The 21,408-nt window shown below is 43.5% G+C and overlaps 1 protein-coding gene across 1 annotated transcript in view; it reads right to left on the bottom strand.

The window, feature by feature from the left end:
- LOC115153397 (zinc finger matrin-type protein 4) overlaps positions 1-21,408 on the bottom strand; it is a 144,890-nt gene that overhangs the window by 38,968 nt on the left and 84,514 nt on the right. Inside the window, exon 5 of the mRNA XM_029698811.1 lies at positions 10,683-10,958. Coding sequence (XP_029554671.1) covers positions 10,683-10,958 — 276 coding nt within the window. The remainder of the gene's footprint in view (positions 1-10,682; positions 10,959-21,408) is intronic.

Genomic DNA, 21,408 nt, shown 5'->3' with positions numbered 1-21,408 from the left:
CTGTACACCAGCAGAACCCATCCAACTTGAAGGAGCTGGAGCAGTTATGCCTTGAAGAATGGGCAAAAATCCCAGTGGCTAGATGTGCCAAGCTTATAGAGACATACCCCAAGAGACTTGCAGCTGTAATTGCTGCAAAATGCAAAAGGTGACTCTTCAAAGTATTGACTTTAGGGTTGGGGGGGGGGGGGGGGTGAATAGTTATGCATACTCAAGTTCATTTTTGTGTCTTATTTAAAAAATATATATATTTTGCATCTTCAAAGTGGTAGGCATGTTGTGTAAATCAAATGATACAAACCCACAAAAACTCTATTTTATTTCCAAGTTGTAAGGCAACAAAATAGGAAAAATGCCAAGGGGTTTGAATACTTTCGCAAGCCACTGTACTGTACTGTCATACTGTACACAGTAACATCAAAACTGTATTACATGTACTTCACAGCACTATACCTATTTTTTTGTTCACTGAGGAGCATAGACCTAATATTGTAGGACTACATTGTATTGTACTGTGATGCAGAATGATGTGCAACAATTACATAGGTACAGTCTAGTGTAGAAAGTTGGAGACATACCTGTTCTTCAGTCTAAATGTCCGTATTATGGATGCTACCGTGTAGCAACTCAGGTTGGGCTGGACTCTCTGCCCAGCCTCCCTCATCGTCAGGCCATGATTTATGACATGGTCCCACCAAAGTGACCCTAAAGTCGTCAGAAATATGTCTCAGTCTATTGCCTGGTCCCCTTCTTTGTTCTTGGCCTAGTCCTCCTCCTCCTCCTCTCTCTCTTCCTCTTCCTCTCGCTCTCACTGCCTCCATGTTTGCAAAGTTCTCACAAAAGAGGTGAACGTACCTGAGGTCTATCTGTAGTGCTAAGGCTCAGGCTAATTGGTGTTCAATTACTGTATGTAGGTGTTTTCATGTGTGTGTGTGTGGGTGTTGCCAATTTCAGGTATGTTTTGCATTTTGAATAGAAGTGTTTTCCCAATGATTGCAAGAGATTTCATTCTTGAACGAAGTGTCTAATGTAAGAAACAGTGTGTAGTGTTTTGCAAGTGTGTTGCAGAATTGCAAACAAAGTGCAAACAAAGTGCAAACAAAGTGCAAACAAAGTGCAAAGTGTGTTGCAGAATTGCAAATTAAGTGCAAAGCAGAAAATGTATTTGTGCTTTTGGTGCCTTTGTTTAAGGCATGGTTACAAAAGTTAAGGTTTTGATGCTTTTGTCTAAGCATTCCCTTTCAGTGTGTAAGCAATCGGCAAAAACTGTAATAATTGTTTTGTCATTTTTTTAGAGGGGAAATGTGTGTGTGTATATGCACTACATGACCAAAAGTATGTGGACACCTGCTATTTGAACATCTCATTCCAGAATCATGGGCATTAATATAGAGTTGGTCCCCCATTTGCTGCTATAACAGCCTCCACTCCTCCGGGGAAGGCTTTCCACTAGATGTTGGAACATTGCTGCAGGGACTTACTTCCATTCAGACACAAGAGTAATAGTGAGGTCGGGAACTGATGTTGGGCAATTAGGCCTGGCTTGCCGTCAGCATTCCAATTCATCCCAAAGATGTTTGATGGGGTTGAGTTCAGGGCTCTGTGCTGGCCAGTCAAGTTCTTTCACGGTGATCTCGACAAACCATTTCTTTATGGACCTTGCTTTGTGCATGGGTGCATTGTCAGGAAAGGGCCTTCTCCAAACTGTTGCCACAAAGTTGGAAGCACAGAATTGTCTAGAAAGTCATTATATGCTGTAGCCATTAAGATTTCCCTGTGTAAGGGCTATTTGACCAAGAAGCAGAGTGATGGAGTGCTGCATCAGATGACCTGGCCTCCACAATCACCCGACCTCAACCCAATGGAGATGGTTTGGGATGAGATGGACTGCAGAGTGAAGGAAAAGCAGCCAACAAGTGCTCAGCATATCTGGGAACTCCTTCAAGACTGTTGGAAAAGCATTCCAGGTGAAGCTGGTTGAGAGAATGCCAAGAGTGTGCAAAGCTGTCATCAAGGCAAATGGTGGCTACTTTGAAGAATCTCAAATATAAAATATATTTTGATTTGTTTAACAATTTTTGGGTTGCTACATGATTCCATATATGTTATTTCATAGTTTTGATGTAGTAAAAATAAAGAAAAACCCTGGAATGAGTAGGTGTGTCCAAACTTTTGACTGGTCTGTAAATGTGTGTGTGGATGTGTGTGAATGATGTCAATGCCGCATACTTGTTTCCATGAATATAACGTTTTTGATTAATGTTTCCGACACGACGGGCCCGGGCTGACCGAATGCTGCTTCGTAAATAAACACACACACACACTGTGACTCTGTGGTGCGTAGTCCTGAGGAAGTCGGTAAATGCCTTCAAAACCGGTCACTAGGGGCAACTATTGAGCGCCATTAACATGAAGTAGGCTTGGGTTTTGCTAGGGTGTTGTGGACGGGGGTGGTGGATGTATGACTCTGGATCAGAAGATTGTGTGTTTGATCCCTTTGCCAAGCCTTAACCCTTACTTAAACATTCAGATGTTTTGTATTTTGTATTTATTATGGATCCCCATTAGCTGCTGCTAAAGCAGCAGCTACTCTTCCTGGGGTCGAACAAAATTAAGGCAGTTTATACAATTTTAAAACACTACAATACATTCACAGATTTCACAACACACTGTGTGCCCTCAGGCCCCTACTCCACAACTACCACATATCTACAGTACTAAATCCATGTGTATGTACTAAAGCCTGGTATGCATTTCCATCCCCAAAGGAACACACATTGTCACCAACCTTGCTATTACAGTGTGGTTAACCAAAGCGAGGGTCTGCATAGCTAGGTAAATACCCATCTCTCTGATGTGTGTGTAGGGAAATATTAAGTTATGTTATCGTGTGTGTGTGTGTGTGTGTGTGTATGTGTGTGTGTGTGTGTGTGTGTGTATGCATGTGTCTGTGCCAATGTTTGTGTTGCTTCACAGTACCCGCAGCTCCATAAGGTGTTTTTTATCTGTTATTTAAATCTAATTTTACTGCTTGCGTCAGTTACTTGATGTGGAATAGAGTTCCATGTAGTCATGGCTCTATGTAGTACTGTGTGCCTCCCATAGTCTGTTCTGGACTTGGGGACTGTGAAGAGACCTCTGGTGGCCTGTCTTGTGGGGTATGCATGGGTGTCCGAGCTGTGCGCCAGTAGTTCAAACAGACAGCTTGGTAGATTCAACATGTCAATACCTCTCATAAATACAAGTAGTGATGAAGTCAATCTCTCCTCCACTTTGAGCCAGGAGAGATTTACATGCATATTATTAATATTAGCTCTCTGTGTACATCCAAGGGCCAGCCGTGCTGCCCTGTTCTGAGCCAATTGCAATTTTCCTAAGTCCTTTTTTGTGGCACCTGACCACACAACTGAACAGTAGTCAAGGTGTGACAAAACTAGGGCCTGTAGGACCTGCCTTGTTGATAGTGTTGTTAAGAAGGCAGAGTATGGCTTTATTATAGACAGACTTCTCCCCATCTTAGCCTCTACAGTACTGCATCAATATGTTTTGACCATGACAGTTTACAATCTAGTGTTACTCCAAGCAGTTTAGTCATTGCAACTTGCTCAATTTCCACATTATTTATTACAAGATTTAGTTGAAGTTTAGGGTTTAGTGAGTGTTTTGTTCCAAATACAATGCTTTTAGTTTGAGAAATATTTAGGGCTAACTTAGTCCTTGCCATCCACTCTGAAACTAACTGCAGATCTTTGTTGAGTGTTGCAGTCATTTCAGTCACTGTGTTAGCTGATGTGTATAGTGTTGAGTCATCCGCATACATAGAAACTCTGGCTTTACTCAAAGTCAGTGGTATGTCTTTAGTAAAAAATGTTAGTAAAATGATTGCCTAAACTTAATGGTTTAACCTTATCCAAAATCTTAACCCTTAATCTTTCAAATTTGACATTTGGAGAAACCAAACGATACTGAGCAGAAGGAGTCAACCAAGGGTGTCAAAAACACTATGAAATGTGATGTTTGGAGCATCTTCGAAATTTGACGTTTGGAGAAAGTTAAATATAAATGTCTAATTCTGCTGTGAGACTGTGAGAGCCTGTTGTGAGTTTTATGAACATACAGTATGTTTGTGGATATGAGTGTGTGTGTGTGTAAGGGTGAGTGTGTGTGTTTATGGATGTGTATGTGTGTGTAAGGGTGAGTGTGTGTGTATGCGCGCGCATGCGTGAGAGAGTAATAGAATAATATATTCTGTTATATCCTCTTCTCTTCAGCTCTAACCTCAGTCCCCAGACTCATTGGTAACTATATAACCCATACTGCATTTATCTGGTCCATGACAAAATATACTATTCACTGACTGAGAGTTAAACCAGGTGAGAATGCCAGTATTAAATTGAATGAATTACGAAACAATAGAAAAGCTGTATAAAAAAAATGTGTCCTGTTGCATAGACCATAAAGAAATAAAGTAATTTAGAAATAATATGTAGAGTGGGAGAGGAGAGCATGTAAGAGGAGTGTGTGTGTGTGTGTGTCTGTGTGTGTGTGTGTGTGTGTTAGCCTTCCCTGTAGCTCAGTTGGTAGAGCATGGTGTTTGCAATGCCAGGGTTGTGGGTTCGATTCCCACGCGGGGCCAGAACAGAAAAAAAAAACGTATGAAATGTATGCATTCACTAATGTAAGTCACTCTGGATAAGAGTGTCTGCTAAATGACTAAAATGTGTGTGTGCTTAAGTTTGAACTTAATTTCCCCTTAGTTGAATTGCAAAGTGCCTTCAGAAAGTATTCAAACTAGAGATGCACCGATACAACATTTTTGGCCAATACCGGTACCCAATATTTTGCTTGACAAAAAAACAAACAATACCGATAGCGATATTTAAGCATTCTAGTACAGTTAAATAGTTAACACACACACATTGACGCAGTGGTCACTACAGTCCCTGTTTCGAATCCAGGCTGTATCACATCCGGCTGTGATTGGGAGTCCCATAGGGCAGCGCACAATTGGCCCAGCGTCGTCCGGGTTCGACCGGGGTAGGCCATCACTGGAAATAAGAATTTGTTCTTAACTTTCTTGCCTAGTTAATAAAGATTACACACACACCACACTGACCAAAAGGTTATTTTTTTGGCATTTACGTATGTGCTCATTACCAGTAAAACATAATCAAAACCTACAGTATTTCTTTCACTTACTTGCTGTGCTGTTTCGTTGTTCATTTGTTCAGTCGTTTCATTCTCAACTAGGATTTCTCATACTATGGAACGCCGTTTGGGTCTTTGCGTGTCAAATAACACTATTTGACGTGTAAAATAAGCTTGTTGACCAATCAGGACCTGAATATGACTGCACGTCACGTAATAATTTAACGCGTTCATACATTTTTTTACGTAGTTATTACATATTGATTACACTATCACTCGTATTTCATATGCAACAACGATTCATCGATACGCATGCTATGACGCTGGTAAAGTTGTCTAGCGCACCTACAGTGCTGGTCTTTAAAAAAAGCTAGCTAGCTCATGGATGCAAACAATGTTTTTCCCCCAAAACATTGCAAAACGAATCTGTTAGCTAGCTAACTATATAGCTAGGTGTCATCATTTAAAATAACCCTAATTTATGAGTTCTTATTTTATTAATGGTGGTCGGACCCATCTATGTGAAGCTAGCCACAATAAGGATTAGTCACAATAGTGGACTTTGCGGTCAGCCTTCAAAATAAAAGTTTGTCATTGATGATTCCAACAATTGTAACCTTCTGCATCACGTTCAAAGAGGTACTTTTATTTTGAAAGCAAACCGCAAATTCCACTATTGTGCCTAATCCTTATTGTGGCTAGCTTCACAACACATAACCCGGGCCGGTCGAGCATCACTAGCCAGATGAAGCTAGCTGCTTGCTTATAACGTTAGCTTTGAGCAACAGGATTAAGTAGATGGCTAGCTATTTATTTTCATGAACTTAAGTTAAATTTGAATAGGCGAACAAACTGTGGCTACCTAGCTAATACTTACTCACAAGGATTCCTAAATAATTGCTAAGAATTATGACTGCACTCAGCTAGCAATGAGGAATCGGCCCAGAAGCGGCCCTCTTCCATGGGGCCAGAACTGATTGAATCGGCCTGGAATCGGGTGTCGGACTCGGCCCTGCCCAGAATCGGCCCAAATACATCAGGTCGTTTCCGTCTACCAGAATTCAGCCGACTTTGCCGACATCTTACCAGAATCTCACCAGAAGCGGCCCGATGCAAATTTAAATAAATGTTTACAAAATTACCCGATTTAGTAATTTTAAATATTACTATTGTACATTTTATACATCCAAATTATACCCATCCACAAAAAAAAATAGTGTTGGAGGAAACACCATACATCTGGTGACCGTGTCAGCGTGCATGCGCCTAGCCCTCCACAGGAGTCGCTACAGCGCGATGGGACAAGGACATCCCGGCCGGCAAAACTCTCTCCTAACTCGGACAACGCTGGGCCAACTTGTGCGTCGACTCACGGGTCTCGAACCAGCATCCGTAGAAACGCAGTTTGCACTGCAATGCAGTGTCTTAGACCGCTGCACCACTCGGGAAGTTCCATCCACAAAGTTTTTAATGCTTATCAGTTGCCTTGCACAAAGTATCAAAATACTAAAATACTACACATTTAAATGGTAATTGTATTTTTTGATCACAGAACAATGAGGAAAATATGGAAATATAAATACATAATGAAATGTTAATTGTATAAAGCAGCCCGTGTAATCATCTGCCAAAGAGTAGCCCCAATCGGCCCAAGCCCCAAGTAATACATTTGGGCCACATAACTCATACCGGAATCAGCCCGAGCTCAATCCCCGCATCCTAGCCATAAGTAATACTGCCGAAGGCGGCCCAGACTCGGGCCACATGACGTCGGCCAAGTCTGACTCTCAGCTGAGTGCCCCGACTCTCAGCCGGAATTGGCCCAGATCCACTGTGCTAGCTGGGCAGTTTCTACTTGTCATTGTTTTCAGGCTGGTTGTATTGTTGCTAGCTAGGTACCAAGCTAAAGCTAGCTACCCCAGAAGTTGCGGTCGAACAAATAATGCTTTGTTACCAACACAGTATTGTAAACACATCATTCGTGGCCGGTGTTTGCTTGTTTGAATAGTCTTTTGTACAGCTTTGCCAGTACTACTGATTGCAGTGGTGTCGCTTGGCTTGCATGTGCAAATTCAGAACACACACCATTCTTTAATAGAACTGTGTTTTTTAACGTGTCGAATTGAAAGCTTACTTAACGCGTCATATAGTGTTATTGGACTCGTCCAAATAATGTTATTTGACGTGTATCTTTGACGTGTATCATGTGCAGATGAGGATGTGCAAGTAGAAATACTGGTGTGCAAAAGAGCAGAAAAACAAAAACAAATATGGGGATGAGGTAGGGAGTTGGTTGGATGAGCTATTTATGGATGGGCAGTGTACAGCTGTAGCGATCGGTAAGCTGCTCTGACAGATGACGCTTAAAGTTAGTGAGGGAGATATAAGTCTCCAACTTCAGTGATTTTTGCAATTCATTCCAGTCATTGGCAGCAGAGAACTGGAAGGAAAGGCGGCCAAAGCAGGTGTTGGCTTTGGGGATGACCAGTGAAATATACCTGCTGGAGCGTGTGCTACGGGTGGGTATTGCTATGGTGACCAGTGAGCTGAGATAAGGCAGAGCTATACCTAGTAAAGACTTATAGATGACCTGGAGCCAGTGGGTTTGGCGACGAATATGTAGTGGGGGCCAGCCAACGAGAGCGTACAGGTCTCAGTGGTGGGGAGCATATGGGGCTTTGGTGACAAAACGGATGGCACTGTGATAGACTGCATCCAATTTGCTGAGTAGAGTGTTGGAGGCTATTTTGTAAATGACATCGCTGAAGACACGGATCGGTAGGATAGTCAGTTTTCCGAGGGTATGTTTGGCAGCATGAGTGAAGGAGGGTTTGTTGTGAAATAGGAAGCCGATTGTAGATTGAACTTTGTATTGGAGATGCTTAATGAGTCTGGAAGGAGAGTTTACAGTCTAGCTAGACGCCTAGGTATTTGTAGTTGTCCACATATTCTAAATCACAACCGTCCAGAGTAGTGATGCTAGTCGGGCGGGCAATGCGGGCAGCGATCGGTTGAAGAGTATGCATTTCGTTTTACTAGCATTTAAGAGCAGTTGGAGGCCACGGAAGGAGTGCTGTATGGCGTTGAAGTTTGGAGGTTTGTTAACACAGTGTCCATAGAAGGGCCAGATGTATACAGAATGGTGTCGTCTGCATAGAGGTGGATCAAAGAATCACCCGCAGCAAGAGCGACATCATTGATATATACAGAGAAAAGAATCGGCCCGAGAATTGAACCCTGTGGCACCCCCATAGAGAGTGCCAGAGGTCCTGACAACAGGCCCTCCGATTTGACACACTGAACTCTATCTGAGAAGTAGTTACTTTCTGCACATTTCTGGTACTTTCTTAGGCTATACAAGTGCTATCTCTTGCTAAAAAATGTATGTTTACACATATTCAGTACCTTTAGCAATACTAAAAATAATAATAATAATAAACCTCTACTTTAGTAAATAAAACAATTATGACAGGTGTGTTGTAATAAAAACTAGTGGTGTCCTGTCACGTCCTAACCAGTAAAAGAGGTTTGTTATTGTAGTTTGGTCAGGGCGTGGCAGGGGGTGTTTGTTTTATGTGTTTCGGGGGTTTTGCTATATGTTCTATGTTAGTATATTTCTATGTCCGTGTCTAGTTTTTCTATTTCTATGTTTAGGGTTTTTGTTTGACCTTCAATTGGAGGCAGCTGTTTCTTGTTGCCTCTGATTGGAGGTCCTATTTAGTAGAGGTTTTTCAGCTTGTGTTTGTGGGTGGTTGTTTTCAGTCTAGTGTTTTGTACCTGACGGAACTGTTAAGCTGTCGTTCGTTTCTTGTTTTGTTTACGTGTTAAATAAAAGTTAAAAATGAGCACTCAACCCGCTGCGCCTTGGTCTACTCCCTTCGATGGCCGTTACATGTCCACTGATTAAATGCAGTCTTTCTGCATTGCGAAGAGGGAAAATGGTCTGACAAACAGTGCTGTAGCTCTGCCACTTTCCACCGAAGATGCGGAAGGGGGACATAGGCGGATGTGGTGGATTGAGATGCAGCAGATTGACTCACTGGTGTCAATAGACTTTAGGGGTCTATAAGCAAATGTTTACTCCTGAACATATTTAGGCTTGCCATAACAAAGGGGTTGAACACAAAACATGTTAAAAACATATCTCCACTTCGACATTATGGGGTATTGTGTGTAGGCCAGTGACAAAACAAAATGTGGAAAAAGGGGTGTTTCCTTTGTAGGTGGTTTGACTTGTCTGCACAGGGCACTGAGTCATTTGTAATTCTATATAATATAAAATATATTTAATAATTGATGTAGTGATTAAGAGAAACATGCTGTTTAACTCCCACCTACACTAGTATAGTAGATCACTTAGGGTCATATTGTACAGTGTGTAGGTGGAGCAATCAAATCAGATCACAGTGTGTGTGTGTGTGTGTGTGTGTGTGTGTGTGTGTGTCAGCTGCAATGCATGGGAAGCTAATGAAGATGATGAATGAGGCATGACAACATTAGTAGTCCTTAGGGATACATGCACCCACACACACACACACACACACACACACACACCCACACACACACCCACACACACACACACACACACACACACACACACACACACACACACACACACACCCACCCACATACATACACGTGCACACACATACAGGACAGTGAAAGAGAGAGAGGGGAGGGAGGTAGAGTAAAGAATGTTTCAAATGTTCAATATCTCTATCTCAAATCTTCAATATCTCCTACTCCCCATTTATAATGCCTATAGGTCTGACCTCAGCAGGCTAACACAATCTTGTTCAGGCATTTTGTTCCGTTAACTAGAGGGTCTTTGGTTCAAGTCCCACTCAATCGCTACATCACTATGATATAATACAGTGCATTAGATAATACAGTGTAAACTGGGCCATATTGTAGCACCCACTCACTCATATCTGATGATTATTATCATATTAGTCTTTATTGAGTGGCATCAGGTGCACACAGGGTACTTAAATCGGGACAGCTATCCCCCTCACTCACCATCTGTGTGTGTGTGACTTTGTATGTCTGTGTGTTTGTGTGTGTGTGTGTGTGTGTGTGTGTGTGTGTGGGTGTGTGTGTGTGTGTGTGTGAATGCACTCAAACAGTTTACTATGGAAACAGCTCATAACAGGCCAGGCTGCCAACAGAATAAATCATGTCAAGTTATGTAATGTGTGTGTCATATGAAATGCAGAATGAACAGCACTTGTTTGCTCTGTGATTAATCTATCTATTGATCTACTATTTTATGTATTCTAGTTTGTTTGAGTGTGATGCAAAAGTCAAATCTCTATGAATTATTTATAAAGCTTTTAAAAAACAAGTGCAATGTTTATTATTATAAAGTAATATAATCAAAAATTATACATATGGATCCTACCACCACCATCCAAATGTCTTGCCAGTTTCTCCAGGTATATCATGCTGTGTTTCTGTAGTGTTTCTTTCCCTCGCAGTGCTACTAAGCCTAACTTTAACCCTTAACCCCTGACCTCTAACCTTTGTCTCCTCACCTGTAGTTTCCGTAGCATCCAGACTGCCAGCTAGCTGCTCCAGGAGTCGCACTCTGGCTGCATTCCTGCGATGTTTTTTCCCCTCGTAGTGTTGCTGGGCCATCAGAGGATTGTTGAACCAGGCTCCACACAGACAGCAGTACTTCCCTGTCTCACCACTTCCACCACCACTACCCACCACCGCCACCAGGGGTGCTAGAGAGGAGGGCCATGGTAGGGTAGGGGGGGCATGGGGAGGGGTGGAGTCACTGGGCTGGGGGGTAGAAGGGGACGAGTCTGGGGGAGTGAGGGAAAAGGGAGAGGAGATAGAAGGGAAAAAGGGGGAGGGTGGGAGATAGGATAATGAAGGGTGGGGGATAAGGGTGGGATAAGAGGGGCAGGAAGGAGAGGAGAAGAGACAACAATATAAATAGAAGAGAGGGAGGAAAAGGTGGAGGGAGGAGAGGGGGAGAGGAAGAGCACATTAAAATCATCTCAAATAAATAATAGACTACAAACATCAATCAATTCTAATTGTTGTAATGAGTCCATTCAAAATTACATCTACATTAAAACATTAGCGCGGTGTTGAGAGTCACACTTAAGCATGTGCGCACGCATGCACACACACACACAGTCAATAAGGTACCTGGCAAGACCACCTCACAGGGGACTGCTGTGAGCACAGAGCGATATATTGCTCCCGGCCTGATCTATGAAGGCCAGATGAGGGTCAGAGAAAGGCCAACTGCAGTCCCACGACCATCTTACTCTCAGACTGTTGAGGCAACGCGTGTGTGTGTGTGTTTGTGTGTGTTTCACTGGTATATGTGTGAATCGCGTGTGTGTGTGTTTGTGTGTGTTTCACTGGTATATGTGTGAATCGCGTGTGTGTGTGTTTGTGTGTGTTTCACTGGTATATGTGTGAATCGCGTGTGTGTGTGTTTGTGTGTGTTTCACTGGTATATGTGTGAATCGCGTGTGTGTGTGTTTGTGTGTGTTTCACTGGTATATGTGTGAATCGCGTGTGTGTGTGTTTGTGTGTGTTTCACTGGTATATGTGTGAATCGCGTGTGTGTGTGTTTGTGTGTGTTTCACTGGTATATGTGTGAATCGCGTGTGTGCTTGTCAGTGTGTTTTGTGTGTGTGTCATATGTTATGTGTATGTGTGTCATATGCAATCTCCATAGACAAACATTGGCAGTAGAATGTCTTTACTTAAGAGCTCAGTGACTTTCAATGTGGCACTGTCATAGGATGCTACCTTTCCAACAAGTCAGTTCGTCAAATTTCTGCCCTGCTAGAGTTGCCCCGGTCAACTGTAAGTGCTGTTATTGTGAAGTGGAAACGTCTAGGAGAAACAACGGCTCAGAGGTAGGCCACACAAGCTCACAGAATAGGACCGCCGAGTGCTGAAGCGCGTAAAACCGCGCGTAAAACCGTCTATCCTCGGTTGCAACACTCACTACTGAGTTCCAAATTGCCTGGGGAAGCAAAGTCATCACAATAACTGTTCGTTGGAAACTTCATGAAATGGGTTTCCATGGCCGAGCAGCCACACACAACCCTAAGATCACCATGCGCAATGCCAAGCATCGACTGAAGTGGTGTAAACCTCACCGCCATTGGACTCTGGACCAGTGGGAACGCGTTCTAGCTGTCCGACGAACAAATCTGGGTTTGGTGGAAGCCAGGAGAACACTACCTGCCCCAATGCATAGTGCCAACTGTAAAGTTTGGTGGATGAGGAATAATCGTCTGGGGCTGTTTTTCATGGTTCGGGCAAGGCCTCTTAGTTCCAGTGAAGGGAAATCTTAACACTACAGCATACAATGACATTCTAAACGATTGTGTGCTTCCAACTTTGTGCCAACAGTTTGGGGAAGGCCCTTTTCTGTTTCAGTATAACAATGGCCCCGTGCGCAAAGCGAGGTCTATCCAGAAATTGTTCGTCGAGATCGGTGTGGAAGAACTTGACTGGCCTACACAGAACACCGACCGCAACCCCATCAAGAAGCTTTGGGATGAATTGGAACGCCAACTGCAAGCCAGGCCTAATCGCCCAACACCATTGCCTGACCTCACTAATGCTCTTGTGGCTGATGGAAGCAAGTCCCCGCAGCAATGTTCCAACATCTAGTGGAAAGCCTTCCCAGAAGAGTGGAGGCTGTTATAGCAGCAAAGGCAGGACAACCTCCAAATTAAGGCCCATGATTTTGGAATGAGATGTTTAATGAGCAGGTGTCCACATACTTTTGGTCATGTAGTGTAAGTGTGCGTGTGCGCGTGCGGGTGTACATGTCATATGGATGATTCTGTGTGTGTGACCATTCATCAGAAATTCCTCTCTTCCCCCTCATGTTCTGTAAAGATAAAAAAGAGAAGTGGATGTATTCTAGGTGACCCTGTTTTAAAATGGCAGCCTGGTTACCATGGAGACAGGCCATTAATAGCCCAGGCGCCGACAGGATGAGACCCGGGGTCACAGACTGTGGTGTGTGTTGTGAGTGTGTTGTGTGTGTGTGCGTGTTTGTCTCTCTCTGTGTGTGTGTGTGTGTGTGTGTGTGTGTGTGTGTGTGTGTGTGTATGTGTGTGGCATGGAGCGACACAACAGGTCACTCATGACTCGCAGACGCCAGACACAAAAGGGAGTGTGTGTGATGTGAGGCAGCAAGCATTTGAAAGTGTGAGCTGTGTATGTTTGCATGAGGGTGTGAGTGCACGTATGCACGTAAAGGTGTGTGTGTGAGTGAGTGCATTGTAAAATCCAAATCAAATCAAATGTTATTGGTCACATACACAATGCTAATGCGAGTGCAACGAAATGCTTGTGCTTCTAGTTCCAACAGGGTAATATCTAACAAGTAATCTAACCATTCCCCAACAACTACCTAACACACATATCTAAAAGGATGGAATAAATATAAAAATATGGATGAGCGATGGTCGAGCATCATAGGCCAGATGCAATAGATGGTATAAGATGCAGTATAAACATATGAAATTAGTAATGTAAGATATGTAAACATTACTAAAGTGGCATTGTTTAAAGTGACTAGTGAGTCTCAGGAACCAATACGCACAGTCAGTCAGGAAAGCAAAGACTAGCTTTTTCAAACAGAAATTTGCATCCTGTAGCTCTAACTCCAAAAAGTTTTGCGACTCTGTAAAGTCCATGGAGAATAAGAGCACCTCCTCTCAGCTGCCCACTGCACTGAGGCTAGGTAACACTGTCACCACCGATAAATCCACGATAATCGAGAATTTCAATAAGCATTTCTCTACGGCTGGCCATGCTTTCTACCTGGCTACCCCAACCCCGGCTAACAGCTCTGCACCCCCCGCAGCTACTTTCCCAAGCCTCCCCAGCTTCTCCTTTACCCAAATCCAGATAGCAGATGTTCTGAAAGAGCTGCAAAACCTGGACCGGTAAAAATCAGCTGGGCTCGACAATCTGGACCCTCTCTTTCTAAAATTATCCGGCGCCATTGTTGCAACCCCTATTACCAGTCTGTTCAATCTCTCTTTCGTATCGTCCGAAATCCCTAAAGATTGGAAAGCTGCCGCGGTCATCCCCCTCTTCAAAACTGTTATAGACCTATATCCATCCTGCCCTGCCTTTCTAAAGTCTTCGAAAGCCAAGTTAATTAACAGATCACTGACCATTTCGAATCCCACCGTACCTTCTCCGCTGTGCAATCCAGTTTCCGAGCTGGTCACGGGTGCACCTCAGCCATGCTCAAGGTACTAAACAATATCATAACTGCCATTGATAAAAGACAGTACTGTGCAGCCGTCTTCATCGACCTGGCCAAGGCTTTCGACTCTGTCATTCACCGTATTCTTATCGGCAGACTCAACAGCCTTGGTTTCTCTAATGACTGCCTCGCCTGGTTCACCAACTACTTCTCAGACAGAGTTCAGTGTGTCAAATCGGAGGGCCTGTTGTCTGGACCTCTGGCAGTCTCTATGGGGTACCACAGGGTTCAATTCTCGGGCCGACTCTTTTCTTTGTATATATAAACGATGTCGCTCTTGCTGCTGGTGATTCTCTAGAGCTGTTGCATTAACTAAGCTCCAAACGAGCTTCAATGCCATACAACACTCCTTCCGTGGCCTCCAACTGCTCTTAAACGCTAGTAAAACCAAATGCATGCTTTTCAACCGTTCGCTGCCCGCATCCGACCGCCCGACTAGCATCACTACTCTGGACGGTTCTAACTTAGAATATGTGGACAACTACAAATACCTAGGTGTCTGGCTAGACTCTAAACTCTCCTTCCAGACTCATATTAAACATCTCCAATCCAAAATTAAATCTACAATCGGCTTCCTATTTCGCAACAAAGCCTCCTTCCCTCACGCCGCCAAACATACCCTCGTAAAACTGACTATCCTACCGATCCTCGACTTCGGCGATGTCAGTTACAAAATAGCTTCCAACACTCTACTCAGCAAACTGGATGCAGTCTATCACAGTGCCATCCGTTTTGTTACCAAAGCCCCTTATACCACCCACCACTGCAACCTGTATGCTCTAGTCGGCTGGCCCTCGCAACATATTCATCGCCAGACCCACTGGCTCCAGGTCATCTATAAGTCAATTCTAGGTAAAGCTCTGCCTTATCTCAGCTCATTGGTCACGATAACAACACCCACCCGTAGCACGCGCTCCAGCAGGTATATCTCACTGGTCATCCCCAAAGCCAACACCTCTTTGGCTGCCTTTCCTTCTAGTTCTCTGTTGCCAATGACTGGAACGAATGGCAAAAATTGCTGAAGCTGGAGACTTATATTTCCCTCACTAACTTTAAACATCAGCTATCTGAGCAGCTAACCGATCACTTCAGCTGTACATAGCCCACCCAATCTACCTACCTCATTCCCATATTGTTTTTATTTACTTTTCTGCTCTTTTGCACACCAGTATTTCTACTTGCTCATCATCATCTGCTTATCTATCACTCCAGTGTTCATTTGCTAAATTGTAATTACTTCGCTACTATGGCCTATTTATTGCCTTACCTCCTCACGCCATTTGCACACACTGTATATAGACTTTCTTTTTTTCTATTGTGTTATTGACTGTACGCTTGTTTATTCCATGTGTAACCCTGTGTTGTTGTTTGTGTCGCACTGCTTTGCTTTGCTTTATCTTGGCCAGGTCACAGTTGTAAATGAGAACTTGTTCTCAACTAGCTTACCTGGTTAAATAAAGGAGAAATAAAAATAAATCAAAATGTAGGCAGCAGCCTCTCTGAGTTAGTGATTGCTGTTTAGCAGTCTGATGGCCTTGAGATAGAAGCTGTTTTTCAGTCTCTCGGTCCCAGCTTTGATGCACCTGTACTGACCTCGCAATCTGGATGGTGAACAGGCAGTGGCTCGGGTGGTTGGGTGGTTGTTGTCCTTGATTATCTTTTTTGCCTTCCTGCGACATCGGGTGATGTAGGTGTCCTGGTGCGCAGGTAGTTTGCCACCGGTGATGCATTGTGTAGACCGCACCATACTCTGGAGAGCCTTGCGGTTGAGGGTCGGTGCAGGGTCCGTATCAGGCGGTGATACAGCCTGACAGGATGCTCTAGATTGTGTATCTGTAAAAGTTTGTCAGGGTTTTAGGTGACAAGCCAAATTTCTTCAGCCTCCTGAGGTTGAAGAGGTGATGTTGCACCTTCTTCACCACACTGTCTGTGTGGGTGTACCATTTCAGTTTGTCTGTGATGTGTATGCCTAGGAACTTAAAACTTTCCACCTTCTCCACTACTGTCCCTTCAATGTGGATGGGGGGGGGTACTCCCTCTGCTGTTTCCTGAAGTTCACGATCATCTTCTTTGTTTTGTTGACATTGAGTGAGTGGTTGTTTTCCTGACACCACACTCCGAGTGCCCTCACCTCCTCCCTGTAGGCTGTCTCATCGTTGTTGGTAATCAAGCCCACTATTGTTGTGTCATCTGCAAACTTGATGATTGAGTTGGAGGCGTGCATGGCCACACAGTCATGGGTGAACAGGGAGTACAGGAGGGGGCTGAGGACGCGCCCTTGTGGGGCACCAGTGTTGATGGTCAGAGAAGTGGAGATGTTGTTTCTTACCTTCACGACCTGGGGGTGGCCCGTCAGAAAGTCCAGGACCAATTGCACAGGGCGGGGTTGAGACCCAGGGCCTCCAGCTTAATGATGAGCTTGGATGGTCTATGGTGTTGAATGCTGAGCTGTAGTCAATGAACAGCATTCGTACATAGGTATTCCTCGTCTAGATGGGATAGGGCAGTCTGATGGTCATTGCATCGTCTGTGGACTTGTTGGGGCGGTATGCAAACTGAAGTGGGTCTAGGGTGGCAGGTAAAGTGGAAGTGATATGATCCTTGACTAGTCTCTCAAAGCACTTCATGATGACAGAAGTGAGTGCTATGGGGCGATAGTCAATTAGTTCAGTTATCTTTGCCTTCTTGGGTACAGGAACAATAGCGGCCATCTTGAAGCATGTGGGGACAGTAGACTGGGATAGGGAGAGATTGAATATGTCCATAAACACACTAGCCAGCCAGTCTGCGCATGCCCTGAGGACGCGGCTAGGGATGTCGTCTGGGCCAGCAGCCTTGTGAGGGTTAACACGTTTAAATGTTTTACTCACGTCGGCCATGGAGAAGGAGAGGGCGGGACCGCAGTCCTTGTTAGCGGGCCGCATCGGTGGCACTGTATTATCCTCAATGCGGGCAAAGACGGTGTTTAGTTTGTCTGGAAGCAATACATTGGTGACCATGACTTGGCTGGTTTTCTTTTTGTAGTCCATAATTACCTGTAGACCCTGCCACATACGTTTCGTGTCTGAGCCGTTGAATTGCGACTTTTTCCCAATACCGACATTTCGTTTGTTTGATTGCCTTGCGGAGGGAATAACTACATTGTTTATATTCAGGGATATGCCCAGTCCTCTTTCCATGGTTAAATGCGGTGGTTCACACTTTCAGTTTTGCGCGAATGCCGCCAGCCATCCATGGTTTTTGTTTAGGGTAGGTTTTAATAGTGGGTACAACATCTCCAATGCACTTCCTTATAAACTCACTCACTGAATCAGCGTATGGATCGATGTTACACCTCCAATTGACTCAAATGATGTCAATTAGCCTATTAGAAGCTTCTAAAGTCATGACATCATTTTCTGGAATTTTCCAAGCTGTTTAAAGGCACAGTCAACTTAGTGTATGTAAACTTCTGACCCACTGGAATTGTGATACAGTGAATTAAAAGTGAAATAATCTGTCTGTTAACAATTGTTGGAAAAATTACTTGTGTCATGCACAAAGTAGATGTCCTAACCAACTTGCAAAAATTATAGTTTGTTAACAAGAATTTGTGGAGTGGTTGAAAAACAAGTTTTAATGACTCCAACCTAAGTGTATATAAACTTCCAACTTCAACTGTAACTTAATAATGCCTCAAGAGCTTCGTTCAATTGTCACACTCCATGAAAACCCCAAATATAGGCTTGTATTTCTCCAATGTTTGTAAACATTGTAAATGTAAACAAACACTGTATAGCCTCATAACATGGTTAAAACAAAAATGATGATATCATGGATGGTCAGCCCTTGCATCCATAGCTCTGTCTATTAATCTAAGAGTGGTTATATTTCTCCAGGCCCATCCCTCAGCTTTTTACCAAGACAGAGGCGGGGCGACGATTTTGTTATAGTTTCATCTGTGGATTTGCCCTTTCAACAGCTACATATTATCAAGATATCAAAGTGTCACCAACAAGAAGGTAAACAATAGGCCTGTAGCAAATGCAGCATACGGCATTACTTTTTCACATGTAAATAGCACTTTTCAGTAGTGCTCAAAGCATGCCATTCCATGAGCGCAGCATTTATTTTTCAACTTGAATCAACGAGCACTATTCAGTCCTCCATGACAACCACACCATAAACAACAGAGTAGGGCTGGCTAATAAATCCTTAGTTTTGGGGTCATGCTCAGGTAAAACAATTATGCTAATCTATACTTCCATATTTCCAAGTCCTATTCTAGAAGATCAAGGGGTATAACATTATTGGATTGACTGAAATTCTGATAGACTTTGGTTTTTAACGTAAAGATATAATTTAATCGTATTATTATATGTAGTAGAAAGCGATGGGTTAGAAGAAGCCTACATAACCAACCCATAAAAATGTTACATCCATATATGGCCAGCTATATAAACTTTAACATTGATTTATCCTGCAATAGATGTCGTTCAATTGGTAACATTTTTGTCTTCTTCTAATGCCTCTTAAGGGGAAAGTTAACCAATTACATTACTGAGTTTGGGTAATCCAAAAGTTACGTTACTGATTACAGTTTTGGGCAGATAACTAGTAACTGTAGCTGATTAGATTAAGAAAGTGACCTAAACCAACCCTGCTTAGGTGTGTGTTTTTGAACACAGAGAGAGAGGAGTGTGTGCATTTGTTGGTAATGCCGTGTGAGCTCGTTAGTTAGAAATACTTTGGCTAAATGGGTCCTTGTTCACATAGTTACAGTATCTAGGGCTGTGCCTCTGTACCTCTCACCAACTCACACTCATATGCACACACGCACGCACACACATACGCAAATCCACACACACACACACACACACACACACACACACACACACACACACACACACACACACACACACACATACACACACACACACACACACACACACACACACACAAGCACACGCAGGCATATACACTTTTATGCATACAAGATAGATAGAGAGAAACAGAGAGAATTATTAATTCCTCTCCTCCAGAGAGGAGAAGAGAACTACAGCTGAAGTAGGTGTGAGAGGGGGAATATAGAGAGAAACAAAGGAAGAGTGTGTGTGTGTGTATGTTACATGTGTGTGTATGTGTGTGTGTGTGCTTGTGGTTTTGGCTGTGAGAGCCACAGTAGGGTTCGATGTGCTGACAGTTCAAAGGAACAACATATGCTGAGCAGCAACAGGGAGAGAGACCTTGTTGTTCTCCACCCTCCTTTTTATCTCACTCACTTTTTTCCATTTCTGTGCACAGTAAAGCAGAAGGAAGTGCTTTTTACAGAGGGATTGGAGTGCATGACAATGAACATGGGAGGGGGAGAGAGAGATATAGAGAGAAAGAGAGAGACAGAGAGAGAGATTGCTTTGGTAATGTAAACATATGTTTCCCATGCCAATAAAGCATCTACGAATTGAACTGAGAGAGAGAGTGAGAGAGAGAAAGAGAGAGAGACAGGAGGAGGAGGAGGAGGAGGAGGACTGCACTTACAGACCGAGCAGAGATGGGATGGGTGAGTCATTGTAAATAAAAATGTGTTCTTAACTGACTTGCCTAGTTTAAATAAAGTTGAAATAAATAAAATAAAAATTGACAGAAAAGGGAGGCAGAGGTACTTAATGTCCCTTTTCCCATTCCATCGTTTCATCCTCCACTCTCTACCTCTACATCTCTGGCTATGTGTGTGTTTAGATAGCTATCCAGCCTGATCACTAGAAATAGTGTCCCATTCCATCGTTTCATCCTCCACTCTCTACCTCTACATCTCTGGCTATGTGTGTGTTTAGATAGCTATCCAGCCTGATCACTAGAAATAGTGTCCCATTCCATCGTTTCATCCTCCACTCTCTACCTCTACATCTCTGGCTATGTGTGTGTTTAGATAGCTATCCAGCCTGATCACTAGAAATAGTGTCCCATTCCATCGTTTCATCCTCCATTCTCTACCTCTACATCTCTGGCTATGTGTGTGTTTAGATAGCTATCCAGCCTGATCACTAGAAATAGTGTCCCATTCCATCGTTTCATCCTCCACTCTCTACCTCTACATCTCTGGCTATGTGTGTGTTTAGATAGCTATCCAGCCTGATCACTAGAAATAGTTTCCCATTCCATCGTTTCATCCTCCACTCTCTACCTCTACATCTCTGGCTATGTGTGTGTTTAGATAGCTATCCAGCCTGATCACTAGAAATAGTTTCCCATTCCATCGTTTCATCCTCCACTCTCTACCTCTACATCTCTGGCTATGTGTGTGTTTAGATAGCTATCCAGCCTGATCACTAGAAATAGTGTCCCATTCCATCGTTTCATCCTCCACTCTCTACCTCTACATCTCTGGCTATGTGTGTGTTTAGATAGCTATCCAGCCTGATCACTAGAAATAGTGTCCCATTCCATCGTTTCATCCTCCACTCTCTACCTCTACATCTCTGGCTATGTGTGTGTTTAGATAGCTATCCAGCCTGATCACTAGAAATAGTGTCCCATTCCATCGTTTCATCCTCCACTCTCTACCTCTACATCTCTGGCTATGTGTGTGTTTAGATAGCTATCCAGCCTGATCACTAGAAATAGTGTCCCATTCCATCGTTTCATCCTCCACTCTCTACCTCTACATCTCTGGCTATGTGTGTGTTTAGATAGCTATCCAGCCTGATCACTAGAAATAGTGTCCCATTCCATCGTTTCATCCTCCACTCTCTACCTCTACATCTCTGGCTATGTGTGTGTTTAGATAGCTATCCAGCCTGATCACTAGAAATAGTTTCCCATTCCATCGTTTCATCCTCCACTCTCTACCTCTACATCTCTGGCTATGTGTGTGTTTAGATAGCTATCCAGCCTGATCACTAGAAATAGTGTCCCATTCCATCGTTTCATCCTCCACTCTCTACCTCTACATCTCTGGCTATGTGTGTGTTTAGATAGCTATCCAGCCTGATCACTAGAAATAGTGTCCC

Source organism: Salmo trutta, chromosome 18, assembly GCF_901001165.1.
Source record: "Salmo trutta chromosome 18, fSalTru1.1, whole genome shotgun sequence".
Lineage (NCBI taxonomy): Eukaryota > Metazoa > Chordata > Actinopteri > Salmoniformes > Salmonidae > Salmo > Salmo trutta.
This window is presented reverse-complemented; position numbering and strand designations above follow the sequence as displayed.